Source organism: Pongo pygmaeus, chromosome 18, assembly GCF_028885625.2.
Source record: "Pongo pygmaeus isolate AG05252 chromosome 18, NHGRI_mPonPyg2-v2.0_pri, whole genome shotgun sequence".
Classification (NCBI taxonomy): Eukaryota; Metazoa; Chordata; class Mammalia; order Primates; family Hominidae; genus Pongo; species Pongo pygmaeus.
Window position 1 is genome coordinate 687,729 of NC_072391.2, and position 27,621 is coordinate 715,349.

Genomic DNA, 27,621 nt, shown 5'->3' on the forward strand with positions numbered 1-27,621 from the left:
AGCCGGGGCCGCTCTCTGCTGTCCCCATTCAGTGCCCTGGCCCCTGCATTCATGCCCCCCATGCCTCCTCAGGCCCTGTGCCTGGACTTTGGGGCTGGCAGCTGAAGCCTTGAGATCCTGGGCCAGCTGCCGGCACACAGCTAGGCAGGCTCTCCCGCCAGGTGCCCCCGCCCAGGCCTCCTAATCAGGGGCAGACAGGCAGGGAGGGTGCGGCTGGGCTGAGATGGGCGGGGCGGCCTGGGGCAGGGGTGTAGCCCCTAAGTGTCCCCAACCTCAGAGGGACCTACAGTCCTGAGCCTCCAGTAGCTTCTCTGGGCCTGGCAGAGGTAAGGGGGAGGCAACCCTGGAGTGTCTGGAGGCCCATGGCTGGCTGAACCCTGGATGCCTTTTCTTCCACGTCCCCATGAATGGAAGCTGTGTGGGCCTTCATTCTGCAAACAGCTCCATGCTGTTTGTCCTCCCAGTGCAGCCGTGCTGGGAGGGCCTGGGGGAGCTTCCTACAAGGAGAGACTCCTGCTGCTTTAGAAAACTGAGAAAAAACAGAGGTCTAATCCTCTCCTCCCATTTTACAAGTGGGGAAATGAGGCGTGAAAGGAGAGGCGTCTGGGTTACTCCGTGGGTCTGGGGTCCAGGGAAGGGCCTGTATGGGGGAGGAAGCTGGGAGGGGACGGTGTCTGGCTCTACCCCTGTGGGGTGGGGAGGTGGGGCTCTCCTGTATCACAGGACATCACCCCTGAGAGGTCCCTCATATGTCTGGGTCCTGTGGGTGGGGGATTAACTGGGCAATGTAGTTAGGTGCTCAATAAACGTAATTGCTGCTGAGGTCTGGGCTGGGGTCTTGTTCCTGGGATCGGGAGGAGCTGGACGCCTGTGTGTTCTCTCCCGACGATCTCTGGCGGCAGCTTCTGGGCTGGTCCTACCAGGGCTCAAAATTCCCGGCACCACTGGCCTTGGGGATCTGGGGGCGGTCCCTCTGCAGACAACAGGGTGACGGGGGCGGGACCGGGCTGGGGCTGGGGCCCTCCTGGAATCCCGCAGGGCCAGGGGACGTGTTCACTTGGGGAGGCTGGGAGCCAGGCGGGGTCTGGGTTCCACGAAGGCCAGGTCCAGTCTGTTTCTCAGGTGAGGAAACCGAGCTGACGGAGGGCTGGCGGCCCGGAGGCCCGGAGGCAGGCTCGGGAGGTCCAGGCCTGGGGACTGGGCGGGCACGCTGCGCCGCGGAACGCTCGGGCCGGGCGGGCGGGCAGCCCGGGCGCCTTTGGGGGCCGGACCGTCGCGCGGCAACGCGCGGAGCCGGCGGAAGTGGGTCTCGGGTCCCGCGGCGGGGCTGGAGGCAGCGAGCGCCGTCGTCTGCCCGAGCCCGCCCATCGGGGTCCCCAACCCCATCCGGACCCCGCCGCCCGAGCGCGCGGCCCCGGGAGCACCCGGTGAGCAGGGGGGTGGGCGGCGCGCTGCGGGACCTCGGGCAGCGCCCCTGCGGCTCCGGACCCGGGCTGGGGGCCCCGCACTCCCGCCCGCGGCGCCGCTGCTTCCCCCTCCGGGAAGTGGGGCCGCCCCTGGGCCCGCGCCCTCAGACCCGCGCCGACCTGGGCCCCTGTGGACCCTGTGCAAGGGCGGTCGGCGGCCCGGGCCTGGCTGTGGGCTCTTCGCAGTTGTCCCGGGTTGCAGGAAAGGGCAAAACACAGAATCACAGGCTCTTCCCAAATGAGAGGAGAAGGCCCTGCTTGAGGAAGGCAAGCAAGTTTGTTTGTTTGTTTTGAGACGGGGTCTCACCATGTTGCCCAGGCTGAACTCGTGTTTGTTTTTCATTATTTATGTATTTATTTTGAGAGGGAGTCTCGCTCTGTCGCCCAGGCTGGAGTGCAATGGCGCGATCTCGGCTCACCGCAACCGCTGCCTCCCGGGTTCAAGCGATTCTCCTGCCTCAGCCTCCTGAGTAGCTGGGACTACAGGTGCCCGTCACCACACCTGGCTAATTTCTGTGTTTTTAGTAGAGACTTGGTTTCACCCCCGTCGAGGCTGGTCTTGAGCTCCTGACCTCAAGTGATCCGCCCGCCTCTGCCTCCCAAAGTGCTGGGATTACAGGCGTGAGCCACCGCGCCAGGTTCGTGTTTATTTTTCAAACAAGGCGCTGGGAAACGCAAATTCTCCAGAGCTCTTGTGGAGCGGTGGCAGGGAGGGGCGGCTCAGCCAGAGATGGCCCTGGCGCGTCCTAACTGGGCTGGGGTCCCACCATTCAAGTCTTACTACTTTATGTGGTCGACCTCCCCACCTGCCTGGTCTGGGAATGGCTTCCCAAGAGCACTCGGGCTCATTCTTAGCAGAGGAAGCTCTTCTGGCTAGCCTGGCGCCCGTGTGTGTGTGTGTGTGTGTGTGTGTGTGTGTGTGTGTGCGCGCGCGTGTGTGTGTGTGTGTGTGCGCGCCCGTGTGTGTGTGTGTCCTGTGTGTGTGTGTGTCTGGCGCCCGTGTGTGTGTGTGTGTGCGCGCCCGTGTGTGTGTGTGTGTCCTGTGTGTGTGTGTTCGTGTGTGTGTGTGTGTGTGTGTGTCTGGCGCCCGTGTGTGTGTGTGTCCTGTGTGTGTGTGTGTGTCTGGCGCCCGTGTGTGTGTGTGTGTCCTGTGTGTGTGTGTGTGTGTGTGCCTGGCGCCCGTGTGTGTGTGTGTGTGTGTGTGTGCGCGTGTGTGTGTGTGTGTGTGTGTGCGCGCCCGTGTGTGTGTGTGTCCTCTGTGTGTGTGTGTCTGGCGCCCGTGTGTGTGTGTGTGTGTGTGCGCGCCCGTGTGTGTGTGTGTCCTGTGTGTGTGTTCGTGTGTGTGTGTGTGTGTGTCTGGCGCCCGTGTGTGTGTGTGTCCTGTGTGTGTGTGTGTGTGTGTGCCTGGCGCCCGTGTGTGTGTGTGTCTGGCGCCCGTGTGTGTGTGTGTCCTGTGTGTGTGTGTGTGTGCCTGGCGCCCGTGTGTGTGTGTGTGTCCTGTGTGTGTGTGTGTGTGTGTGCCTGGCGCCCGTGTGTGTGTGTGTGTGTGTGTGTGTGTGTGTGTGTGTGTGTGTGTGTGTCCTGTGTGTGTGTGTGTCTTCCCAAGAGCACTCGGGCTCATTCTTAGCAGAGGAAGCTCTTCTGGCTAGCCTGGCGCCCGTGTGTCTGTGTGTGTGTGTGTGTGTGTGTGTGTGTGTCCTGTGTGTGTCGTGTGTGTGTGGCTAGCCTGGCGCTCGTGTGTGTGTGTGTGTGTGTGTGTGTTTCCTCAGTCTTTAAAGATGCTCACGTTGCTTTCTCCTGTCCCACACCTCCTCTGCTATCGATCGCTTCTCTTTCATCTTCCTCTGGCTGTGTGATCCCGGCAGCCGCTAGTGCAGGCTTCTTTGTGCCGCCGACCGTCCCAGAGGCTGAAGTGGGAGTGTGATGGGCGTTTGCCCCACAGTACGTTGAGTTCTCTCTCACTACCCGACAGAGAAGAGCAGCTTCTGCCCTCCCATCTCCTTCGGTAGACACAAGGAGCTTTTTTTTTTAAGGTAAACTTTGTAGATGAAGCACAAAGAATATACACAAAGAAAGCGCACAGATCGTGAGCACATAGCTCAGTGAATTTACCCAAAGTGAGCCCACCGCAGAACCGGCTCCCCCCAGAACATCTGTTTACTGTTAGACTGATTGTGTTTCTTTTCCGACGATATCTGTGGGCGGTTTTCCTTAGTCCCTGTGAAAGCTCTTCCCCAGCAGGGCGTGATGGGTCCCTGGGCTGAGCTGGTGTGAAAGGTGGGCTGTACTGGGTGGTCCCCTATGGTGGTCACACAGCCAGACGCGCTGGGCCCCTCGCAGGCAGAATCGCTGCGTTCCTCTCACGCTCTGTCCTTGGTGCCTCACGTCAGCTGGCCTCCAGGCATCCACCCACCACCTGCCCTCTCTGCCCACTGAGGAAATGGGCATTTGGGGAGTTCTGCAGCCTGACCCAGAAGGTCCCTTTCCAGCTAGAACCCCCCGCCTTGAGTGACTGGATCCTCCAGCCCCGGTGCGGACTGCCTTCAGAGGAGGAGAACAGCTGCACCAGGGGCCTCTTAAGCCCCAGGCATTTGTGTGTGAGGCCTCTTCCAGAGCCCTTCCAAGCTTCGGGAGAGGACTTACAGGTCACACCACCCCGACATGTGCATCCTGTTCTGTTCTCTCGTCCCTAAGGACATGGTGGGCTCTGAGACCTCCAGGTGTCCTGCTCTGTTCCCTTGTCCGTAAGGGCGTGGTGGGCACTGGGACCTCCAGGTATCCCGCTCTGTTCCCTTGTCCCTAAGGATGTGGTGGGCACTGGGACCTCCAGACCCAGGCTCAGACCAAGCTATGTCCCTCCCTTGAGTGTGGCCCCAGCGTGGGGGGTCTCTGCTCAGGGTGGCCGCTCCACTCTTCATGCAGGTGAGATGGGGCTTTCTGTGTCTAAGGAAGGCGAGCGGCCCAGCCAGACGGCCAGCAGTGCCCCCCACTGCTAGGGAGTCCTCCTGCCCTGTGGGGCCCTGCTGGGGAGGGCATCAGTGGAGGAGGAGCCCCAGCTGGCTGCGCGGCTTGGCAGGGGCCTGTGAGAGAGGGGGAGGAGAGACCCAGGGCCTGGGAACTGCAGTGGCTCGGGTGGCTTCCTACCCAATGGCCACCTTGGAAGGCTGGCGTCCCTCAGCCTGAGAGTGCAGGATGCGGTTCCTCCACATCTCCAGGATCTGTAAGCCTCTCCCCGTTTCTAAGCACCCATGTGGTTGGAGAAATATATCCTGGAGAGAAAATGCTCCCTGAGGGAGCCCTGCCCTGGGGTGGCTGTGGGGATGTCAGGGAGGGCCAGGCACTGCCGGGTGCCACCGTGGGCGGGGGTCAGAGTGGAGGCCGAAGCCCTGTGTGCCCTGAGCCTGCTCCCTGAGCAACGAGGCAGGTCCTTCCTGCCCCCAGGGAGGGGCTTGTGGGAGGCAGGGACCTTCCGGGGGGGCTGCCCGCCGTGTGCACGAGGTAGTTTCCGAAGCCCAGCAGCACTTCATTTTACATTTTCATCTTTATTCTTGCTTAATACGTGAATCATGGTTTGTCAAGGTTTCAATTGGCATGACCTGGCTAATGAGACTGTACAGTTCTCCATGTGCTACACCTTTAAGCACACCTCTCTAATCAGGTTTCTTAAAAACAAAAATAAGAAGCCTGGAGTTCGGTTCGGCCCCACACCCCCGTCAGGTGGTGCTGAGGAGGCCGTGCCCTGGGCCGGCCTGGAAATGGGAGGGCAGGCCTGGTGGCTGCATGTGCGTCCTGCCTCGTGCGGGTGGGGGTGAGCTGGGCCTGGGGTGGAGGTGGGCACAGTGCTCTGGCTGCCCCTTGGAGAAGCATGGCCCACGCGAGGTGGCAGCCAAGGAGCCCTACGCCGTCCACCACCGAACTTGAAGCTGAGGTGCCCCGACCTGTGGCCCTGTGGCTGCACCTGTCAGGACATCTGTGCCACATCCCGCAGCCCACAGTGGGGGGCAGCAGCAGCTCTCAGCCGAGCCTCTCATCTTCTCTTCCAGCCTCCCAGCATGGTGCTCAAGGTCTTCTTCCCCACGTGCTGTGTCTCGGCAGTCAGCGGGCTGCTGGTGGGACGGTGGGTCCCAGAGCAGAGCAGCGCCGTGGTCCTGGCGGTCCTGCACTTTCCCTTCATCCCCATCCAGGTCAAGCAGCTCCTGGCCCAGGTTCGGCAGGCCAGCCAGGTGGGCGTGGCCGTGCTGGGCACCTGGTGCCACTGCCGGCAGGAGCCCGAGGAGAGCCTGGGCCGCTTCCTGGAGGCCCTGGGTGCCGTCTTCCCCCATGAGCCCTGGCTGCGGCTGTGCCGGGAGAGAGGCGGCGCGTTCTGGAGCTGCGAGGTCACCCGCCGGCAAGCGCCCACTGCCCCCGGTGCCCCCGGTGAGGACCAGGTCATGCTCATCTTCTACGACCAGCGCCAGGTGTTGCTGTCACAGCTACACCCGCCCACCGTCCTGCCCGACCGCCAGGCTGGAGCCACCACTGCCAGCACGGGGGGCCTGGCTGCTGTCTTCGACACGGTAGCACGCAGCGAGGTGCTCTTCCGCAGCGACCGCTTCGATGAGGGCCCCGTGCGGCTGAGCCACTGGCAGTCGGAGGGCGTGGAGGCCAGCATCCTCGCGGAGCTGGCCAAGCGAGCCTCGGGACCCGTTTGCCTGCTGTTGGCCAGCCTGCTATCGCTGGTCTCAGCTGTCAGTGCCTGCCGGTAGGTGTCCCGGGACAGGGAGGTGGCAAAGAGTGGGGCCCCGTGAGTGCTGGCCCATCCCTTTGTGTGCAGTGGGCACAGAGGCCCAGATGGGCTCTTCCTGGGCCCAGTCCCCCTCCCCATTTCCTTCAGCCCGGGCTTTGGCCCCATCCTGCCCTCCCATCCCTCGCCTCTCAGAGGGTGTCCCTCACCCCTGGGGAAGAGCCAGGTCTCCGGGCAGCCTCAGGGATTGCCAGGGGCCCTCCCAGTAGGTGTAGAGGGTGAACCTTAGTGGCTTAGGTCCCTGAAAAAGAAATCAGAAGGTGAGCACAGATATGACTACTGCTACCTGGGGGTGCTCCTGATGGCACACAGGCCCGCTGGCCTCCCTGTAGCCCTGCCTGTGCCCCCAGCAGGCCTCTGGGCACTGCAGCGCTCATGGGCTGTGGAGGTGTCATCCACTTGCTGGCCCCTGTGCCTGGGGGAGTGGGCTACAGGCCCTGCTTCTCTCCACAATCACAGGTGCTGCTGGCCAAGGGTCAGTTGAAGCCCAAGGGCGCTGGGGGGCACGGGGGTAGCCCCAAGTTGTGGCTGAGAACAGAGGGCCCCCTTCCACAGGAAACCTCATCTGCCTGGCGGAGGCGCCCCATGGGGAGCAGCTGGGGGTCACCCTCAGTTGCCCCCTGCCTTAGATCCGGGGGTGCATACTCTGGAAGCCTGGGGTGAGAAGCCAGGCCAGCCCAGGAGACCCTGGGCAGCTTTCTGGGCCCCGTCGGCGGGGTGAGGCCCTGGGCCCGTGGGAGTTGCTGCTGGCTCGCAGGCACTTCCTTGGCACCGGCTCTGGAAGCATGTGGTGACCAGGTGGCCCGGGGTCAGCACTTGCAAGGAGGCCAGGCTCTGTGTTAGTCACGTGCCCTGTGAGGTGGGCCACCGAGGGCCCCTCCCACCTGCCCCATGTCCTGCTGAGCTCAGGAGTGTGGCCTGGGTGTTTATGGTCCCCTGCACAGTGGGGGACGGCGGGAGGAGGATCTGGACAGGGACACATCACTCCTCTCTGCTCCCACGCAGAGTGTTCAAGCTCTGGCCCCTGTCCTTCCTCGGGAGCAAGCTCTCCACGTGCGAACAGCTCCGGCACCGGCTGGAGCACCTCACGCTTATCTTCAGTACACAGAAGGCGGAGAACCCTGCCCAGCTGATGAGGTGTGGGCCTGCCCTGGTCTCTGCAGGGCTGAGTGCATGCCCTCTGGCCCCTTCTCCATCCCCCTCTGCACCACGCTGACCCCTCCAGCCAGGCTGCCTCCTCCTGTGGCCCCAGGCTGTGCTGGCCACCCTCATGCCGGCCCGGCTGGACCTCCCTTCCAGGAAGGCCGACACGGTGGCCTCTGTGCTGCTGGACGTGGCCCTGGGCCTCATGCTGCTGTCCTGGCTCCACGGGAGAAGCCGCATCGGGCATCTGGCCGACGCCCTCGTTCCTGTGGCTGACGTGAGTGGACTGGGGTGGAGCCTGGTGTCCTGGGTGGGCGTGGGGACCCCTCCTGGGTAGCAGAGCCTTCCCGGGCCAGAGCCACCGCCCCCCAAAGCCAGGTCTACCTTCTCCATGCTCTGGAGACACGGCCCTCCCCTGGACCAGAAGCAGGAACTCCAGGGGTGCTGGGGCCTGGGCAGGGCAGGCCTTGCAGGCGCCCCCCCTTTCCTTCTGAAGGGGCCGTGTGCAGGAGCCGTCGGGGCTGAGGCTCTGGGGAGCCCGCCTCTCCCTGTGGGCCCAGCGTCGTGGCATCTCCCTTGGGGCCCCTACCTGAGGTCAGCGCTGCCCTCCTGGCTCTCTGGGGCCCTCTGCAGAGCCAGGGTCATGGAACCTTCCTTGTCGAGGGCTGCCCATTTGCAGCCCAGCTGGGACTTCCTGCCCTGCCCCTGTGCTGATAATGTAACTCCTGTGCTGAGAGCCAGAGGCACAGCTTGTCTCCCATCTCCCACCTTCCCTGCATGGTCTGTGCCCCATTTCCAGCTGGGTGCAGCCCCCTCCTCTGCAGATCTAGTGCAATTTCCATGCTGCCTCTGGGCCTTCAGCTTCTGTCTTCCTCCCTCAGCACCAAAGCCCCGTGTCTTCCATTAGGAGCTTGTCTTTCTGCTGGGGTGGTCCCTGGCTCTTGGGCCCACCCTGGGGCCTCTGTGGAGGCCTCCTTGAGGCCTGACTAGGTGGGTCTTGTGTGGGCTGCAGGTGTGCACTGGGCCTGCTTGTGGCCAGGCCAGGCCTCTGGGGGCAGCATCAGGCACGTCTGTGTGGCTGTGGGGGTGCAGGGAGCCCCAGCCCAGAAGGAAGGAGGGGCGGGGCTGGGGAAGGGGCTTGGCAGCTTTGCCTGTGGTCATCCACACCTGCCACCGGCCTACTTTGTCCTAGACCTCCCTTTTGCAAAAGTGCTCAGAAATATAAATATTTAATTTAAAAATGAAAGTCTCTTTCTGCTGCCAAGCTCTTATCCTTTAAATATTAAATAAGCTGTATTTATAAAGAATGTTCTTTTCTCAGCCGGGGGTGGTGGCTCACGCCTGTAATCCCAGCACTTTGGGAGGCCAAGGCGGGCGGATCATGAGGTCAGGAGATCGAGACCATCCTGGCTAACACGGTGAAACCCCGTCTCTACTAAAAATACAAAAAATTAGCCAGGTATGGTGGTGGGCACCTGTAGTCCCAGCTAGTTGGGAGGCTGAGGCAAGAGAATGGCATGAACCAGGGAGGCAGAGCTTGCAGCGAGCCGAGATTGAGCCACTGCACTCCAGCCTGGGCGACAAAGCAAGACTCCGTCTCAAAAAAAAAAAAAAATGTTCTTTTCTCTTTCTTGCCAGTCCTGCTGTGGCTGAGGCCTTGGCCCAGGCTTGGAAGGGGCCTGCACAATGGGCAAGTGGGGGCCGAGGTGTCACTGTCTCCTTGGTGGGGAGGCTGAGGCTCCCTCGGGTTCTGCCACCCGGGGCCAGCACAGCCTCTGGATGCTGAGTTTCTTCCTGGGCGGCCAAGACCCTGCTTCCCTGTTTGCTCTTGGGGGTGCCTGTGCCCTCAACTTGACGCCATCCTCCCTCTGGGGACCTGTCCTCCTGCCTTGTTGCTGTGGCCCTAATGGGCTTGGCACTGTCTCGCTCACCTGTGGCCATCCTGGGCAGCCCCCAGCCTGTGTGATGGGGTGGGGCCTCTGGAGGGGACTGTGTCAGCTCTGGGCTCCCCTGCAGGGTTGGAGCTGAATCAGGGTCTGCCAGGCCTCCTTGTATCCACGTATTTGGGGCCGAGAGCTCCAGTGGGTCCTGTGGCCGAGGTAGTGAGACGGGAGGAAGATGGTGGAGGTGGGTGCAGGCAGGAGGCTGCGTGGATGCCCTGTGGACCCGGCCGTGTCACCCAGGCCTGCAGAGAGAGGCTTCCAGACCAGCCTCCTCAGACCCCAATCCTGGAACCATCTGTGAAGGGGAGCCCGTGTGCTGTCTACGCTAGGACACAGTAGACCCCGGAGAAGGGAAGGCTGGCCAGGGTGGGGGCCTGTCACAAAAGAGCCTGGGGAGATGCAGGTGCTGAGCCTGGCTGCCCCTGCCCCAGCGTGGCCCGTGTCCCTGCAGCACGTGGCCGAGGAGCTCCAGCACCTGCTGCAATGGCTGATGGGTGCTCCCGCCGGGCTCAAGATGAACCGTGCACTGGACCAGGTGCTGGGCCGCTTCTTCCTCTACCACATCCACCTGTGGATCAGTGAGTACAGGGCAGGCGGGGGCCCCAGGGACCCCAGAGCTTGCTGAAGAGGATAGGGACCCAGCCAGACCCCGCCCCCTGCGCCCCCAACTGTTCCCCGGCGTCCTGTGTGTGTGAGGCCTGCTGTGCTCAGCCGAGGGCTGGGGCCTGGGCACCTCCTGAGGACTGACCCCACCCTGCCAGGCTACACGCACCTTATGTCCTGTGTGTGTGAGGCTTGTGCTGGGCCGAGGGCTGGGGTCTGAGCGCCTCCTGAGGGCCTACCCCACCCTGCCAGGCTACATCCACCTCATGTCCCCCTTCGTGGAGCACATCCTTTGGCACGTGGGCCTCTCGGCCTGCCTGGGCCTGACGGTGGCCCTGTCCCTCCTCTCGGACATCATCGCCCTCCTCACCTTCCACATCTACTGCTTCTATGTCTATGGAGCCAGGTGGGCGTGGGCTTCCCCCTCCCCACCGCCCCCTGGGAGGTGCAGAGGCTCCAGCTGGGCGTTCGAGTGGGGCGGGGCGGGGCAAGCGAGTGGGGTGGGGGGGCGGGGCGGGGCGCGGCGGGGTGAGGGCTGGCCTGACAGCACTGCGTCCTATAGGCTGTACTGCCTGAAGATCCATGGCCTATCCTCACTCTGGCGTCTGTTCCGGGGGAAGAAGTGGAATGTTCTGCGCCAGCGCGTGGACTCCTGTTCCTATGACCTGGACCAGGTATGGGGCAGGGTTCGTGGCTGGAGGGGCTGACTGCCCCCGGCCTGTGCCTGCTGGGCCAGTGCGGTGCTTGGGCACCACAAGGGGGCAGCCTGCTCCCGTCCTGCAGCTCAGGCCGCGCACAGGCCCTGGGAATAGCTTAAGTCTGCAGTGTGGGCTGCACGTGGGGCTCTGAAGCAGTGCAGAGCTTCCCTGGGCCACAAAGGAGAGACAGACACACAACTCCGAAGGTGATACAGGCACAGGCCCTAGAGGTGTCCCAGGCTCAGAGACTAGAGGTGCCCAGGCACAGAGACTGGGGTGACCCAGGCATAGGCCCGAGAGGTGCTCAGGCTCAGAGGCTGGCTCTGGCTGTCCCGCCTGCTGCTCACACCTGACGCAGGCCCTGGATGCTGCCATCCAGAGCGTGTTCTTGGTGACTGTGTGGCCACGCACCATGTTGGCTGGTCTGGCCCCCACCTGTCTCCCTGCGAGTCCCCTAGTCGGTGGGGTGTGGGTGGACAGCCCTCCTGCTACTGGGACTGCTTCTGAGCAGGCCATCCCGAGTTCCCTCAGGAAGCCGCAAGGTCCCGACTGCAGCTCCGGAATGGGGGAGGGCACAGTGCTGGGCCGTCCCTGGGGGCAGGGTCCTGCTGATGCCCGGTGTGCCGGCCCCTCCCTACAGCTGTTCATCGGGACTCTGCTCTTCACCATCCTGCTCTTCCTCCTGCCTACCACAGCCCTGTACTACCTGGTGTTCACCCTGGTGAGCTGAGCACCCACAGGCTGGGCCTGGCTGCAGTGCTCTCTGTGGCTTCTGCCAGCGCTGCCTGGGAGCAGTCAGCTGTGGGGCGGGCTGTCTCCTGCTGCAGGCCACGTGGGTGGCCTTTCAGGACACTCTGGGCAGTGAGTGCTGGGCCCTGGAGTGGGCGAGGCCCTAGCCTGGCCGGGAAGACCCCTTCACTGCCCTTCACTGCCCTGGAGCACGCAGCTGGGTGCTTGGTGGGAGGACCCACGGCAGGTGGGGTCACACAAGAGGCCTCCCCTGGTGCCTGGCTCTGGGGCAGACAGTGGGAGGTGAGCAGAATCACCTCCAGCACCTGCTTGATTCCCAGGCCTCGATCCCCTCTGCATGTGAGGCTATGGGGAGGCACCTCTCACCTGGTGGGAGGGCCAACTGCTCCGCCTTCAGCTTTGCTCCAGGGCAAGGCCCAATGGCAGGCTCCGTGCCCTGCTCAGGGTGGGGTCCCTGCTCTCCCCAGGACCCTGCAGCCTCTGGGCTCCCTTCATCGTGGCCCAGGATGGGGTCGGGCTGCTCTGCCCCCAGGCACGTCTGGCCAGGCCGGTCCTAAATGCTCTTCTGCCACAGCTCCGGCTCCTGGTGGTCACCGTGCAGGGCCTGATCCATCTGCTCGTGGACCTCATCAACTCCCTGCCGCTGTACTCACTGGGTCTTCGGCTCTGCCGGCCCTACAGGCTGGCGGGTAAGTGCTGCGTATTGGGCAGCTGGCCCTGGGTAGGTGGAGGGGAACCACTCCTGTGGGCCCTGCAGAAGCAAGGACAGCACAGGCCACTGTGCCTCCAGCCTGGAAGCTGTGGTATGCACGAGCAAGCGGGCAGGGAGTACAGGGCCTCCCAGTCCCAGAGGTCTGCAGGACAGCTGCCTCCAGGGAGGTGGAGAGAGAGACTCACCTGCCGCGCAGGTTCAGAAACCTGGAGACCTGAGGCCACAGGCGTTTGTTCTTCTCCCTTGGGATTTTCTGGGCTTGGAAGTCTGAACTGCAGGCCAGGGGCCAAGCACAGCAAAGTTAGAGGCACTAGGAGCCAGCAGGGTGGCCACCATCCAGCAAGTGCCCTGTCCACTCTGCCGGAAAACCCTGTCCACTCAACAGCACGGCCTGTGCCCGTCCCTCACTGGGGCTCTTCCCTGCTTGCCGGACTCAGCTTCTTTCAGTGGAGTCTGCAGGAGGCTTTTTCTTTTTTGAGACGGAGTCTCACTTTGTTGCCCAGGCCGGAGTGCAATGGTGCAATCTTGGCTCACTGTAATCTCTGCCTCCTGGGTTCAAGCGATTCTCCTGCCTCAGCCTCCCAAGTAGCTAGGATTACAGGCGTCCGCCACCACGCCCAGCTAATTTTTTGTATTTTAGTAGAGATGGGGGTTTCACCATTTTGGCCAGGCTGGTCTCAAACTCCTGACCTCATGATCCTCCCACCTCAGCCTCCCAAAGTGCTGGGATTACAGGCATGAACCACTGTGCCCAGCCTTTTTTTTTTTTTTTTTTTGAGATGAGTCTTGCTTTTTTTGCCCAGGCTGGAGTGCAATGGTGTGATCTCGGCTCACTGCAACCTCCACCTCCCTGGTTCAAGCGATTCTCCTGCCTCAGCCTCCCAAGTAGCTGAGATTACAGACACACGCCATCACACCCGGCTAATTTTTGTATTTTTAGTACATGTGGGGTTTCACCATGTTGGCCAGGCTGGTCTTGAACTCCTGATCTCATGATCTGCCCACCTCCCAAAATGCTGGGATTACAGGTGTGAGCCACTGTGCCTGGCTGCAGGAGGCTTTGATGCTGGCCTGGCAGCCAGCTCCAGGAGTTGGGGGACGGAGGGGGCAGGGAGAGCTTCGTGGGTGGCCACGGCCAGCAGCACCCGGGTGCCCCTCAGATAGGAAGGCACCTCCAGCCTCTGCCCATGTGTGGAGCCAGCCCCCATGCGTCCTCCCTCGTAAGCCCCTTGCTATCCTTGCAGCTGGTGTGAAGTTCCGTGTCCTCCAGCACGAGGCCGGCAGGCCCCTCCGCCTCTTGATGCAGGTGAGGCCCCTTGTGGCCAGGACGCCCCTATGCTGCTGCCCCTGTTCTGGGACAGTGGGGTCAGCTGGGTGTAGTGTCTGGGTGGCACCACGCCAGCCTGCGATGAGGTACAGGGAGGGCCCAGTGGAGCTGAGGGGCAAGGCCCATGGGGGACCCCCTCCCGCTTACCCCCAGGGCCTGAGGACACTGGTGTGGTCCTGTGGATGGGGCCATTCTGCCCTGTGTCGGAGGCGCCCTTGGCTGGCTGGGGCTGCCCTGGGCCCCACAGGGCTCAAGTTCTGGGTGGAACAGAACCGACTGAGTGAGTCCTGGGGTGGGGTGTGTGTCCCTGTGGCACAGCCCCTCAGAGATGGGCAGCCCCGAGGGGAGATGCAGCTTCTGCCTCCCCCCAGCGCTCCCTTCTGGCTGCAGGTTCACCTGCCTCCCTGGGAACTGGGACTGGCTTGTCCTACAGGTGAGGGAATGTCTGAGACAGCACTGGCCCTGCCCCACAACTGCCTGCCCCCACCCTCTCTCTGCAGATGGGGTTGGAGCTCAGACCACCCCACTGACCGCTGCCCCTGTCCTTCCAGATAAACCCACTGCCCTACAGCCGCGTGGTGCACACCTACCGCCTCCCCAGCTGTGGCTGCCACCCCAAGCACTCCTGGGGCGCCCTGTGCCGCAAGCTGTTCTTTGGGGAGCTCATCTACCCCTGGAGGCAGAGAGGGGACAAGCAGGACTGAGGGAGCCGCCGGCTCACCCCGCACCACCACGGCCAGCCATGTGCTCTGCCAGGGTGGCACCAGCTCAGCTGGCGCGTGTCCCGTGCTTTGTGGACGCTGCTGTGTGCTCCTGAACACGGCAGGCCCTGCTATCACACCTTGGGCTTGGAGGTCATTGGGGGTGAGCAGATGTGAAGGTGGCCAGCCAGGCTGGCCGTGCTCCGTCACTGGCACTGCCTGCCTTGGGACCCGCTTCCCACATGCTGCCGTCACCACGGTGGCGAGCACAGCAGCCCCAGGTGTCCAGAGCACTGCCCCATGCCCACCCTGCGTACCCGGGTCCAGAGGGCCTGTCCACCACAGTAGCCCCAGGTGGAGGGCTGGTCTCCCTGGGAGCTCCCCGGTGGCTCTGCCCTGGCTGTGGGGGTGGAGGTACCTTCCCAGGATGAACCCCCCAGTCCCAGGCACCCTCCAGCTCCCTCAGCCGAACAGCACCTGCACCTGGGGGATTGAAGCAGTCGCTGACCCCCGTCCCAGCCCCAGCCGGCCCAGGCCCTGACTCCCTGAACCACACGGGGTTTATTTGCCGATGTTCCCTGGAAAGGTCGCTTTGTGAAGGAGCCATCAGCAGTCTGTGGGCATCGCCAGGCTGCTGTGGGGGCGGGAGCAGCCTCAGTGTCAAGGGCCCACCCACTGACCCAGCCATACCTATTCGTGCACGGCGCCCCTGTAGCAGCAGGCCCTGGGGCCAAACGTGTCTCCCTTCATGGGCCTCCCAGGGAAGGAGGAAGCCCTGCTGTGCGGACACCTCTGTGGCCCCCCCCAGGGGTGTGAGCAGCCTGGGGAGGGGGCCGTGGTACTGAGGCCGAAAGCGCCTGCCAGATGGCACGGTCTGGGTGCGGGTGTTCCCTGTGAGCCCGGGTCCCCTTCGGGAGGGGAGCCTGCAGGTGCCAGCTGGTGAGGGGATGACGTGCTGTGGGTGGGAGGAAGCAGTGCCCATCTCAGCAGCACCAGGACTGCCTGGGACTCCCTGGTGACCCAGCACCGGGGAAGCCGTCAGCTGCTATGACAATAAAACCTGCCCCGTGTTTGGTGCGCAGGCTTGGCCCCAGGTCCATGTGCAGCGCGGGTCCAGGGAAGCTCTGGGGTGGGGGTGCGGACACTACTCGAGGGACTTGGCCTGCCTCAGGTGGGTCTGCCCTGCAGAGTCTACGCCAGCCTCCTGCTGGAGGACCTGATGATGGCTGATGGGATGGGCTCGCAGGCCCTGGGCCCTTGAGGACTTTGGTGTAGGCGGGTGAACCCGGGCCACCCACCCTGGGGTCCACCCACCCTGGGGTCGTGGCCTTGCATCGACATAGATGGTGCAGGGGTGTAGGCCTCCAGGGGTGGGGTGAGCAGCTCCTGCTCTGAATCTGTGGACTCCATGCGGGGTGGGGCCCTCATGGGTCCTGGCCCAGTAGAGCCTGCGACTGCCACAGCTGCTAAGAATGGTCTCTGTCGCCTGCAGTCCTGGGGGCCCAGCTGGCGGGCCCCACAGCCCATTCCCAGCCCGAAGTGTACAGGCCTCCATCCAACCTGGATTTCCAGGCAACCAGAGGCTGGACTCAGAGGCACTCAGGTCCCACCAACCCCCTACCTGTGTCCCCCGCCTCCCCGCAGCTGCCCACCTGGCCCACCACCCCTCCCATCTGTGCTCCCCCCAACTCCCCCCCACCAGCTGCCCACCTGGCCTGCCACCCCTCCCACCTGTGTCCCCTGTCCCCCACAGCTGCCCACCTCATCCCCCACCCTTTCCACCTGTACCCCCGACTCCCCCTCCAGCTGCCCACTGGGTCCACCAACACCCCCAACCTGTACCTCCCCCGCTCCCCCCAGCTGCCCACTGGGTCCACCAACACCCCCAACCTGTACCTCCCGCTCCCCCCAGCTGCCCACTGGGTCCACCAACACCCCCAACCTGTACCTCCCGCTCCCCCCAGCTGCCCACTGGGTCCACCAACACCCCCAACCTGTACCTCCCGCTCCCCCCAGCTGCCCACTGGGCCACCACGCCTCCTGGGGCTTCCACCAGGTGAGGGTCTTGACACAGCTCAGCCCACTGCTCTGTGATGGCCGTGTCATGGGTCGTGCCTGGCAGCGGTCACCCCCTCTGCTGGGCACTGGGCTGACTGCCTATCCCGAGGGCCAGCCAGGTTTGGCGCCAGAGCTGGCCAAGGGAACACCGTCACCCCAGCCACTCGCAGCCACCGAGGGGTGCCGCCTGCACCTCCAGGCTCCGTCTGTCCTTGCTGCACAGCCCCTGCCTGGAGACAGCCTACACCTGTGGGGTGCCCCTGATCCCTCCACCAGGGCTCTGGTCCCCCCTGCCTCACTGACCCAGACAGGGCAATGGGCTGGAGCTTTTCCAAGGCCTGCCCAGGACCATTTATGGACCCTCAGGGCACCCTGAGAAGCACACACCTTCCCTTTCAGAGCTAGGGCCGCCCACAGAGAAGGGTCTCACCAGTACTTCACAGGTTCAGACTTACAGAAATGCTCTGAGAATAACACAGAGTGCTTCCAGCACCCTTCACCTACATCCCCCCCACGACCACGTGCCATGTGTATGTTTTCACCTTTTTCTTTTCCTTTTTTTTTTTTGAGAGAGGGTCTCTATTGTCCAGGCTGGAGTGCAGCCTTAACCTTCCTGGGCTCAGGTGTTTCACCCACCTCAGCCTCCTGACTGTGTGGGATTACAGGCGCCCACCACCACGCCTGGCTCATTTTTGTATTTTTAGTAGAGACGGGGTTTCACCATGTTACTCAGGCTGGTCTCAAACTCTTGGGCTCAAGCCATGTGCCTGCGTCGGCCTCCCAAAGTGGTGGGATTACAAGTGTGAGCCACCGGGCCCAGCCAGCACATTCTTTATGTTTTTCTGCACTGTTTGAGTCAGCTGCCCATTTTGGCTCTGGAATTTTCAGCGTGCATTTCCTCAGAACAAGGCAGCCAGTGCGGTGCTCAAACCTGGGGCTTTTGCACGGATGCCGTCCAAGCCACCGACCCCGTTCCAGCGTGTCCCACGTGTCATGGGCCAGTCTCCAAAGCCCCTGGTGGCTTAGGGATGGAGCCCGTTACTCAGGAGTATCCCCGGCTGGGTCTGCTGGTGACCCTCATGATGAGACGCCGCTCATGCTTGTGGCAGCAGCAGAGGGCACCTGTTCATCCCAGTGATGCCAACGTGACTACTTGGTCGAGGTCTTGTCCGCAGGGTTTTCCGCTGCAAAGCCACATTCCCTTGTCATTAATTTGTTCACAGAAATGGGACCATGTTGACGCTCTGTCCCTCACTGCCCTCATCCACTGCGCGCTGTGTCCACCAAGGTGATTGGCTCTGTCCACGCATGGGATGTGAGTGAGGCCTCCCCTTGGCAGCAGGCCAGGACTGGGGGGTCCCTGAGTAGCTGAAACTTGTAGGTGCTCCCTGGGCACAGGGCTTCAGGGGCCAAGGCTTGTCTGCCCCACTGGGCAATTGTCCACCCCCTTAGCAGGACTTTGAGGACATCCCGGCGGCCGCTGGGCTCCCCGGGGGCAGGGTGGACACCCCAAACTGCTCCCTTTGTCCCCCAAGCCCCTCACTTGGACAGAGGCTCCGCTTAGTGTCCTGGACCATCTCTGCCATGGCCAGTGAGTGTGGGGCGTGGCAGCAGGGGGCTGTCAGGGTCTCCACCAGACACTGCTCAGGCCTCCGAGATGGGCCCAGAATTACCTTGACTGCTCAACAAGTGGGTGCCCAGGTGGCGGCTCACCCCGAACTTCGGGGTGGAGGTCTCTTCCCACACTCCACTGTCTTTGGCTGCCCTGCCCCTGGCCTGAGATCCCTCAGCTGCAGGGATGGTGTCCTGCCCCTGCCCAGGCCTGGCTTGGCCACAGTGGACCCCGGGACACCCTGCGTAAGTGCACGCAGCTGCCTGGGAGGCGCAGCCCCTCGGTCCACAAGGCCTGGATGCCAGAGGATGGCACCCGTCTGTCCGTCCTTCCCTTCACTGGGCCTGCTGCCCTAGACCCATCTGGCTTCCCTGTGACACTTTTCTGCTCGGAGGCTGGGAGGTCAGAGGGCACAGCAGCTTTCCAAGGATCTCACCCTATGGAAAGGTTCCTGAACCCAAACCACAGGTCCCCACCTACAGGGCTGTGTCCACAGGCTGTGGTGGGCAGGTCCAGTGGGAGAAACCTGACTTCCTCATCAGCCAGGGGATGGCCCTTTCTTGTCTCAGAAGGTGGGAACTAGGCAGCAGTGGCCCACGGCTGGGTCTGGAGAGCGTTTTACTTTGTTTTTTTTTTCAAAAAAGTTTATTTTTCTGAAGACCATAGGAACATTTTTAATTGTTTATTTTTGAGCCACTTTTTTTTTTTTTTTTTCTGAGACAGAGTCTCGCTCTGTAGCCCAGGCTGGAGTGCGGTGGCACAATCTCAGCTCACTGCAACCTCCGTTTCCCGAGTTTAAGCAATTCTTCTGCCTCAGCCTCCTAAGTAGCTGGGATTACAGGCACGTACCAACATGCCTGGCTCATTTTTGTATTTTCAGTGGAGAGGGGATTATCACCATGTTGGCCAGGCTGGTCCTGACCTCAGGTGATCCACCCACCTCAGCCTCCCAAAGTGCTGAGATTACAGGCATGAGCCACCGTGCCTGGCGTCAGAAAGCGTTTCTGATTTATGTTCTCAGGAAAGGGGGAGACAGCCGCTCACCACTATCCCCCCTTCCAGGCAGTCTCAGAAATCGAGGAGGAAACATCACATCTTTGGTGCTTCCCGTCCCTGGAGTGAGGGGCCTCAGGGACTTCACAGCCAGGGCTCAAGTCTGGGCACAATGACCTCTGAGCAGAAGAGGCTCTCCCTGACCCGCCAGGTTGATTCCGGGTTAATGCCTGGGGAACTTGGCAAGACGCCATCTCTACAAAAAATACAAAAGGTAGCCGGGCATGGTGGCGCCTGTAGTCCCAGCTACTGGGGAGACTGAGGCTGAAGGATCGCTTGCGCCGGGGAGGTAGGGGCTGCAGTGAGCCGATATCGCGCTACTGCACTGCAGCCTGGGCGACAAAGGGAGACCCTGTTTCAAAAAAGAAAAAAAAAACTGGTGCGTCGATGTGGTCGCCGCTTAGTCAAGGCCATGTCTTCAGCTCTGGGGGGCGGGAGGTCACTGGAGGTGTGGGGCTGCCCGTCCTGGCGTCCCTCTGTGTAAACAGCACCTGCTCCCGGAGGCACAGCCCAGGTCTGGGCCCCTCTGGAGGAGGGTTCTTGCCGGGCTCTGCTCCTCGCCGGCGGGGCAGACGTGACGGGCTCCGCACCCGGTCTGAAGAGGGCTGCGCTGGGTCAGCGCTGACGTTACTGCTTTTACTGACGACTGTAACAGCGTTACTGAACGCAGAGCACGTATCACAAAGCTCACCCGTTCCGACTGAGTCACTGACGTTTAGTAACTTCACCAACAGCGGCAGGACCATCCCCACGACGGTAGGACCTTTTCGTCACCCCAGAAAGAACCACGTGCCCACTCAACCCCCGACCCCACGCCGGGACCCGCGGACGCAGCCGCCTCGCTCGCCCACGCACCTGCGGCTGCCGGGCCCGGCAGGGACGAGGGCTCGGCGGCGCCCCTGGGAAGAGTGCGGTCCGGGCCCTGGGTCCCCGTCCAGGAGGCACCGCTGCCGCGGTGAGCACGTCGGGCCGGGTCTTGAGCTCGCGCCGGCCGCCTTCCCCGCGTCCTCGGGCGGAAGGCTCACGCTCGGTGACGCCGCGGGGTCCCAGAACCTCAGCGACTTTGCAGACTCAGTGGTGACCCAAGGGTCCGCACCGCCGCTGCCGGGCGGAAGTCCCGCCCTTGCCCCGGAAAGGAAGTTCCGCCTCATCGAGCGCCGATTGGCCGCACCGCCTTGGAGAGGACGCGCCCGGGACCACCCCGCCGCTCCCTCTGAGGTCTCTGCGGAAGCAGGCGGCGCAGCCTGCGAGGGGCTTTCGTTTCCCGAACTCAGCCGCATCGCCTCGGCCCGGGCGCGCCTGCATCCTGCCGCCCGTCCGCGCGTTGAAGGGGCGGATACAAACAACCTGGACTTCCGAGCCCCTGATTGGCAAGCGTGTAGGAAAGGGGCGGGGTTAGCAGAGCTGTGATGGACGTGCAAGCGACCCAATGGCGCCGGCGAGGGGGCGGGCGAGGACAATGACGTTGTGGGCCGGGGGCGGGGCGGCCGGCGGCTCTGGGATTTCTCTGGGAGGCAGCCGCAGGGAAGGGAATGATCTTGGTGAACTTATAATCGAACCAATGGTTCCGGGAAAGCAGGAGGCGAGTGGCCAATGGCGACGGCGATGAGGCAGGCGTCTGCTGTCTCCGCAACGCCGTGTGGGAAAGGCGGGGGAGGGGAGGTCATGACAGACGTGCAGACAGGCCAATGGCTGAGGGAAAGAGGGCGGCGGGCGACCTATAGTGACGACGGGAAGGCAGGGCGGGGCGGTGAAGAGGCGGTGCGAGTGGAGGTCTGGCGGCGCCGTGTGGAACGCGGGGAGGGCGGGGCAGTCGTGACGGACGGGCGAGTGGGCCAATGGGCTCAGGAGGGCGGGCGAAGGGTGGCCAATGGCGGCTGCGCGGCCGGGGGTGGGGCGGTGCGGTGGCCCTGTCGGTGCGGGAAGCGGCGGGGCGGCGGCGAGGCTGAGGTGAGCCCGGGCGGGGCGGGGCTGGCGCTGGGCTTCGGGCGCGCCCACTCGGCCGCCGTGGGGCGGACGCAACGGGCGCAGGTGTGGGGCGCGGGCTCTCTCACGCCGCGGCCTCACCCGGCGGTGCCTCGGCAGGCGGCCGGCGCGGGGCGCAGGCGGCGCGGCCATGGGCTCGCAGGGCAGTCCGGTGAAGAGCTACGACTACCTGCTCAAGTTCCTGCTGGTGGGCGACAGCGACGTGGGCAAGGGCGAGATCCTGGAGAGCCTGCAGGACGGCGCGGCAGAGTCCCCGTACGCCTACAGTAACGGTAAGGCCCGGCCCGCGGCGCGCGCTGCTGCGCGGGGCCCGAGCCCGGCGAGCTGGGCACACGGAGCTCGCCCTTGGCCCGGCCCTTCCAGGCGTCGCCGAACGTTCCCAGGAACGCCTTTGCCTGGCTTCCAGACTCGGTAGGTCGGTGGCTGCGGGGTGCCCATGCTGCAGTCCCGAGGTGACGCCGGGGAGCAGGAGGACGGACCAGAGGGGCGCGCCCAGCGGGGACGGTGCCATGGACCCGGGGTCTGGGGGACGGTGTAACGGGTCCGGGATCTCAGGGGAAGGTGTCATGGGTCCGGGATCTGGAGCCCAAGGGAAGGCGTCATGGGTCCTGGAGAAGGTGTCATGGGCCTGGGGAAGGTGTCATGGGTCTAGGATCATCTGGGGTCCGAGGGAAGGTGTCATGGGCCCGGGGGAACGTGTCATGGGCCTGAGGGAAGGTGTCATGGGTGCAGGATCTGGGGTCTGGGAGAAGGTGTCATAGGTCCGAGGGAAGGTGTCATGGGTCCAGGATCTGGGGTCCGAGGAAAGATGTCATGGTCCCGGTAGAAGGCGTCATGGGCCAGAAGGAAGGTGTCATGGGTCTAGGATCATCTGGGGTCCGAGGGAAGGTGTAATAGATCTGGGGGAAGGCGTCATGGTCCTAAGGGAAGCTGTCATGGGTCTGGGATCATCTGGGGTCTGAGGGAAGGTGTTGTGGGCCTGGGGGAAGGTGTCATGGTCCTAAGGGAAGGTGTCATGGGTCTGGGATCATCTGGGATCTGAAAGGGAAGGTGTCATAGCTCTGGGGAAAGGTGTCATGGGTCTGGGATCTCAGGGGAAGGTGTCATGGGCCTAAGGGAAGGTGTCATGGTCTGGGATCTCAGGGGAAGGTGTAATGGGTCTAGGATCATCTGGGGTCCAAGGGAAGGTGTCATAGACCTGGGGAAAGGTGTCATGGGCCTGGGGAAGGTGTCATGGACCCAGGTCTGGTGGCAGGTGCTGCTGGGCTGCTCTTGGGACCCTGTCTTGAGCGTGCACAGATGACAGGTCCTTATAGGCACGCTGTTCCCCTGAGGTATTTACCTACTGCTGAGGGAGTCAACGCTTTGTGCTGGAAGAAAATATCTCTGTAATGAGTTACTGAACATTTGTTTTGTTTTGTTTTCTTTTTTTTTTTTTTTTTTTGAGATGGGGTCTCTGTTGCCAGGCTGGAGTGCAGTGGCACAATCTCGGCTCACTGCAACCTCCGCCTCCTGGGTTCAAGCGATTCCCCTGCCTCAGCCTCCCGAGTAGCTGGGACTACAGGCACGTGCCACCACTGCCTGAGCCTCCTGAGTAGCTGAGACTACAGGTGCATGCCACCACGCCCGGCTAATTTTTTTGTGTGTATTTTAGTAGAGACGGGGTTTCAGCATGTTGGCCAGGATGGTCTCAATCTCCTGACCTCATGATCCGCCCGCCTCGGCTTCCCAAAATGCTGGGATTACGGACGTGAGCCACCGCACCGGCCTGAACATTTGTTTTTAACTTCCAGTTGGATGGCTAAAATACACAGGACAGGTGGCGTCACTGGGGCTTGCCTGCCTGAGCGTGCCTTTTAATTTAGGTGGTTAACAGGGTCAGTGAGATGGCGTGGTCCTCATCCCCTCTCATGGGGGCCTGGACCCAGCCAAATGGGATGTGGCCCCAGATGAACTGGGAGCAGTCAGCATCCAGCCTCCCCAGAGTCCATCTGTGCTTCAGGGAATGCCATCTATGCTGGCAAACTTACCTCTCGTGGTCCCTGCCCTCTCCCCTTGCTTTGTTTCTTGGGCTCTTGTCCGTCCTGTCTGACTGCCCTGAGCGTCTGCTGTTTGCTGAATTGCCTGCCTTTGGCTGCAGAGAGTGTGGGCGCAGCTTCCCCCACTCTGTCACTCGGGGGTTGGCAGAGTGTGGGATTACCTGGACTGAGGCTGAGCATGCTTCCTCCTGGCACGGCTTCAGCAGTGGGCAGCAGCACCAGGGGCTCTGGAAGCTTGTGCTCTTGGCCTCAGCCTGGAGGAGGGGTTGGAAAGGGCCAGGGAGGAAGAGCTTTGGGTCCATTTTGAGGTGGGGGGAAGTGAAAGGCCCACCGGGGCATTGGGGGCTCACACGTTGGGCCCCTGCACCTGCCGCAGCTTCCTGGACCTGCGCTTGACAGTGACTGCCCCATAGTTGGTAACTCCTGACTCAGGTAGTGGGTGGCCAAGCTGATTGTGAAGGTGGCGTTGCCTTCTAAAGCTTGGCTCCAGGGGCGCTGCGCACTCCCAGGAGGCTGGCGGCGTGCGTGTTTGTGCATGTTCGGAAGAGCACGGGAAGGGTTGGGTTTCATCAGGGTCGGTGTTTTCCCAGGACATGAATGCGTGCTTCTGAGGGCCGGCTCAGCCATGCTGGCCGGCTCGCCTACTCTAACTGCACCACACAGCCAGGAGCTGGAGAGACAGGACCCTCCTTCCTCCCGGTCCCCTTCGTCGGGCTGTGGGGCATTGCCACACTTCCTCTGACATGCTCGCTGAAGTGGGGCCAGTGTTGTGTAAGACGTGGAGACCTGCCTGCTTGCAGAGACTTCAGAGGCTCACAGTGGCTTGGACCAGAAGCAGAGAGGAAAGTCCACTCTTAGAAAGACACCACGTGCTCTCAGGGCCCGGGGCACACTTCCAGGTCCCCGCAGGAGTCCTGTGGCCTCAAGCAGAGAAGGGGGCGCCTCTGGGCTGTGGAACGCGCTTTCTGTGTCTAAGGCCTCAAGGTTAAGATGTGCACAGCACAAGGAGCAGGTCTTTGTGGTCAGGTGGCAGCTTGCCAACCCCAGGAGCCAGCCCTGTTCATCAGGGTGAAGTTGGTAGATCTGAGGGTTTCCCGAGGGGGCTGTTCGGGGTCTCAGAAGCTCAGGAGCAGCTGGTTCTCAGGACTCAGCATCTTGAGAATTTATTCTCTTTGAAAGAGTTGTAGCGGGAGCTTTAGGTCTCTGGCCCTCGTGGGGAGGACGTGTGTGTTAACCTGCGTTGCTTTCTCTCCTTTGTTGTGAGGTGCCCTCTGTGTTTCCAGCTTCCATGTTTCTTCAGGGCTGCCTGCTGGGCAGTGGATGCCCTTGGCAGGGAGGCCCCTTCTGTGCAGGGCTTGCTGCTCCAGCATGGCCCACACCTCCTTCAGCTCACACCGGATCGCTTACCTGCCTGGGAGTCTTGTCTGGCATGTTCCTCAGACAGGTGTGTGAGCGTACATTGCCCTCTCCAGCTTCACAAACAAATGAGTCATCAAAGTGACCTTTTTCTTAGTACTGGCACCTGAGGCAGTGGTGTGTGACTGCACGCCCAGCACCTGTGGGAGCCCCTGTGAGCTCTTCCATGTCTCCTAATGTGGGTGTGTGCTGGGTTTCTGCATCTCTAGGTCTGGAAAGGCTTTCCTTTCTCTGACACCCAGCAGTGATCTTAGGGAGTGCTTCATGCTCTTTTCAGGACAGAACAGAGCACTTTGCATAGAGTGCCCCTGGGTGATGGTGGCGAGTTACCCGGCAGGAATTATGCTTCATCCAGGAGTGTGGGTGGTGCACGCGGCGGGGAGGAGAAAGCTGCAGTTCTGGAGCGAACCTGCAGTCAGGCTCCAGGGTGTGAGCCAGGGTGGTGGGCCTGTGTTGGCCCCGAGGAACCACCCGCACAGGGTGCACCCCCTTCCCCCAAGCCCAGCCGCTCCTGCTCTGCAGGGGGCATGGAAGGCCCTGGACTAAGGCAGTTCCACCCTCTGCACCTGGTCCCTACAAACCTTCCTGGGAGCGAGTTTGCCTCCAGCCATGTGGGTCAGGGTGCGTGCCCGGGTCCTGGAAGACTTCAGAGGGGCTTAATCCTGGCTTGACTTTATTTCTCTCTCTGCTCCTTTGGGGTTCAGTGTTGGTGGAAGCTGCTGAGTGACACTCCAGTCCTTTGAGCCCAGCAAGTTGTGGGGAGAAACGGAGGGAGGCGGTTGTGGACACGGCAAGGCTAACATCGCGGTTTGCTGTGGGTGTTGGGGCCTGATGGTCACTGAGATGTCTGTGGAGCCACATGCTGCCTGCTGTGCCCGTGAGAGCAAGGGCACCCTGTGTGGGTGTCCCAGCTTCTTCGGCTTCACAACTCCCTGAGCTTTCTCCAAACAGTTACAAACGTTTCTTCTCATCTGGCTTGAAGTTCGTGGCTCTGAAGTGGCCAATTCCAGGGGACGCTATCTTCAGAGGCTCCTCAGTGTTTCATTGTTCTGAGTGAAAACCACGGATGTGTCGTCGGCTGCTTATCCCCAGGGCTAGCTGAGGGTTTCCCGGGAGGTTCTAGCTGTGTGTCTTTAGGTGACTGGACAGCCGTGCGTGGCTTCCCTGTGCCTTCTGTTGGTTTTTTTTTTTGAGACGGAGTCTTACTATGTTGCGCAGGCTGGAGTGCAGTGGCGCGATCTCGGCTCACTGCAACCTCTGCCTTCTGGGTTCAAGTGATTCTCCTGCCTCAGCCTCCTGAGTAGCTGGGATTACAGACACCTGCCACCATGCCTGGCTAATTTTTGTATTTTTAGTAGAGACAGGTTTCACCATGTTGGCCAAGCTGGTCTCAAACCCCTGACCTCGAGTGATCCACCTGCCTCGGGGGTTTTGCTCGTTTTCTGGGGCAGTGTTTTGGAGTTTGCCTTTCCTTTGTGAGGTGCCGGGTTTTCCAGCAGGGTGTTGTTGTGGGAGGAACAGGGGTGATCACCATGGCAACAGCTAATGCTGCCAGCATGTGATGAGTGCTGCCTGCCAGCATTGGTGGGCGCTTTCCACTGCCCCCGTGTAGCCCCCACCACCACCTGTGAGAAGGCAGCGCCACCCCCACTGTGCAGATGAGGGATTGAGGCTCAGGAGGCGGCAGCTGTAGGGGCGGGCTTGGGGTCCGGGAGGAGCCGTCCTGCAGGCCTCCTGTGAAGCAGCGGGCTTCATGGCTCTTCCCCTGTCCTCCTCACCTCCACCTGGGCCTGGGGACGGCTGCCACACACCTGCTTCTGCTGCACCGTGCACACTAAGTTCTCCTGAGATCCAAGCCTCAGAGGACCGCCCCAGCCCTGGGGTGACCCTGGCTGGCATCTGAGAACCCGTGTGGTCAGGAGGTAGGACTCTTGTGGGTCATTATAACTTTTTTCTTCTTTCTTTCTTTTTTTTTTTTTTGAGATGGAGTCTAACTCTGTTGCCCAGGCTGGAGTGCAGTGGCACGGTCTCGGCTCACTGCAAGCTCCACCTCCCGGGTTCAAGTGATTCTACTGCCTCAGCCTCCCAAGTAGCTGGGATTACAGGCGCCTGCCACCACACCTAGCTAATTTTTGTATTTATAATAGAGATGGGGTTTCACTATGTTGGCCAGGCTGGTCTCGAACTGCTGACCTTGTGATCCACCCTCCTCGGCCTCCCAAAGTGCTGGGATTACAAGGGTGAGCCACCGTGCCCGGCCTCTAATTGTGCTGTTTTATAAGTTGGACTAGCATGGCCTTACTTAAATTTTCAGGAAACTGTTAAGTTAGTAGGTGGAATATTTAATGTTAAGTTTGTCCAGAGGCCAGTTGCCAGAACTTTTGGACAAGTGAGTTAATGTCCACCTCCAGTCCTTAGCAGTCGCTCTAAGCGCTCACAGGTAACAGGGCAAATGCTTGCATGGCAGGTGCACGGCAGTGCCAGCCAGGTCTCTCGCAGGGTGGTGTGGACACAGATGACTCTTGTGTTGAGCGCACGTGTTGTGAGTTGCACGATGAGTAAATTGAACAGTGTTTCAGGAAGGAAGCCATATCGGGGAGCTGAGAGGTGGGTGGGAAGGACACAAGGGAGGGATCTGGGTCCTTGCAGGTACTTTCGCCTCTTGTTCTATTTGAAGATTGCAGCTGGGAAGGCGCGAAGCTGCTGGTCCCTGAAAAGCTGCCGCCTACCCTGGTCTGGAGCCCCTGTGAGCTGGCGTAGAACAGGAAGGGGTTGCATCACAGCTGAGTCCTCCCCTGCGCAGCGCATGGTATGGATGCCACCCCACCGAGGGCTGTTCTGGGGCCCAGGGGCCATGTCAGCCAGGGTGTCGTCCGCCGGGCATTTGGAGAAAGCAGGGAAAGGTGTCACTGTCCAGCATCCTGCTGCAGAGAACGCTGCCGAACCACTGTGAGAAGGCGGGGAGACTGCTTGTCAGGCTGGGCTGACTTCCTGGGTGGTCGGGAGAAGGATGTGCAGACTGTGGAACTGGCGGGTGTCAGGGACCAGAAGTTACGAAGGCGGTGGGAAGAGAAGCAGTTGCGGGAAGAAGGACTGGCTGCCAAGACCATGGGCTGTGGGCATCCTCAGGGCAGGAGCTGGGTGGAAAAGGGGCCTCTTCAGTCCTCTTGGCAGTGAAGGTAAACAGACGTCAGCAGGGTGGACTCGCACTTTGAGCCTGAGGTAGGGAGGAGGCTTCTGAGCCAACCTGGGGATGATGGCACACTCTGATACCGGCAGTGCACGGCTGTCTGTTGCTGAGATCAGGATTTTGAGTAAAGCAGAGATTTCT

At 61.9% G+C, this 27,621-nt stretch overlaps 2 protein-coding genes and 1 long non-coding RNA gene across 25 annotated transcripts in view; 2 read left to right on the forward strand and 1 right to left on the reverse strand.

The window, feature by feature from the left end:
* The first annotated feature begins 229 nt into the window (after positions 1–229).
* Positions 230–15,207, forward strand: PIGQ (phosphatidylinositol glycan anchor biosynthesis class Q). 20 transcript variants are annotated; one of them, XM_063654744.1, is made up of 13 exons: positions 975–1,122; positions 1,992–2,104; positions 3,332–3,499; positions 5,510–6,207; positions 7,255–7,386; positions 7,549–7,669; positions 9,787–9,913; positions 10,191–10,344; positions 10,501–10,612; positions 11,277–11,357; positions 11,961–12,075; positions 13,343–13,404; positions 13,977–15,207. In XM_063654744.1, exons 4-13 carry the CDS (start codon positions 5,519–5,521, stop codon positions 14,127–14,129), a joined length of 1,746 nt encoding a protein of 581 aa, XP_063510814.1. In that variant the 5' UTR covers positions 975–1,122; positions 1,992–2,104; positions 3,332–3,499; positions 5,510–5,518; the 3' UTR covers positions 14,130–15,207. The 20 variants fall into 20 exon arrangements, with proteins under 20 accessions (XP_063510816.1, XP_054311250.1, XP_063510814.1 ...); XM_063654745.1 differs by lacking the exon at positions 975–1,122 and adding an exon at positions 1,251–1,427 and having other exon boundaries at positions 1,995–2,104; XM_054455273.2 differs by lacking the exon at positions 975–1,122 and adding an exon at positions 1,287–1,427.
* A 3,454-nt stretch (positions 15,208–18,661) lies between these two features.
* LOC134738568 (uncharacterized) lies at positions 18,662–19,920 on the reverse strand. Its single transcript, XR_010124375.1, has 2 exons — positions 19,705–19,920; positions 18,662–19,201 (listed from the first exon to the last, which is right to left on the reverse strand). It is a non-coding gene; the product is annotated as an uncharacterized LOC134738568 (long non-coding RNA).
* The window catches only part of RAB40C (RAB40C, member RAS oncogene family), a 37,109-nt gene continuing 28,685 nt past the window's right edge, over positions 19,198–27,621 (forward strand). The window contains exons 1-2 of one of the 4 annotated variants that reach the window (XM_063654752.1): positions 20,374–20,431; positions 20,935–21,107. In XM_063654752.1, coding sequence (XP_063510822.1) covers positions 20,966–21,107 — 142 coding nt within the window. In that variant the 5' untranslated portion in view covers positions 20,374–20,431; positions 20,935–20,965. Of the gene's footprint in view, positions 19,805–20,373; positions 20,432–20,725; positions 20,800–20,934; positions 21,108–22,362; positions 24,319–27,621 lie in introns of those variants that run through there. The other 3 variants (XM_054455278.2, XM_054455277.2, XM_054455281.2) reach the window with 3 other exon arrangements.

Bases quoted from the DNA above. Each gene is read 5' to 3' on its own strand.
- PIGQ (XM_063654739.1), top strand. From the start codon at position 5,519: ATGGTGCTCAAGGTCTTCTTCCCCACGTGCTGTGTCTCGGCAGTCAGC. The intron at 6,208-7,254 runs GTAGGTGTCCCG...GCTCCCACGCAG, and splicing joins TCAGCTGTCAGTGCCTGCCG to AGTGTTCAAGCTCTGGCCCC. The intron at 13,405-13,815 runs GTGAGGCCCCTT...TTCTGGCTGCAG, and splicing joins CCCTCCGCCTCTTGATGCAG to GTTCACCTGCCTCCCTGGGA.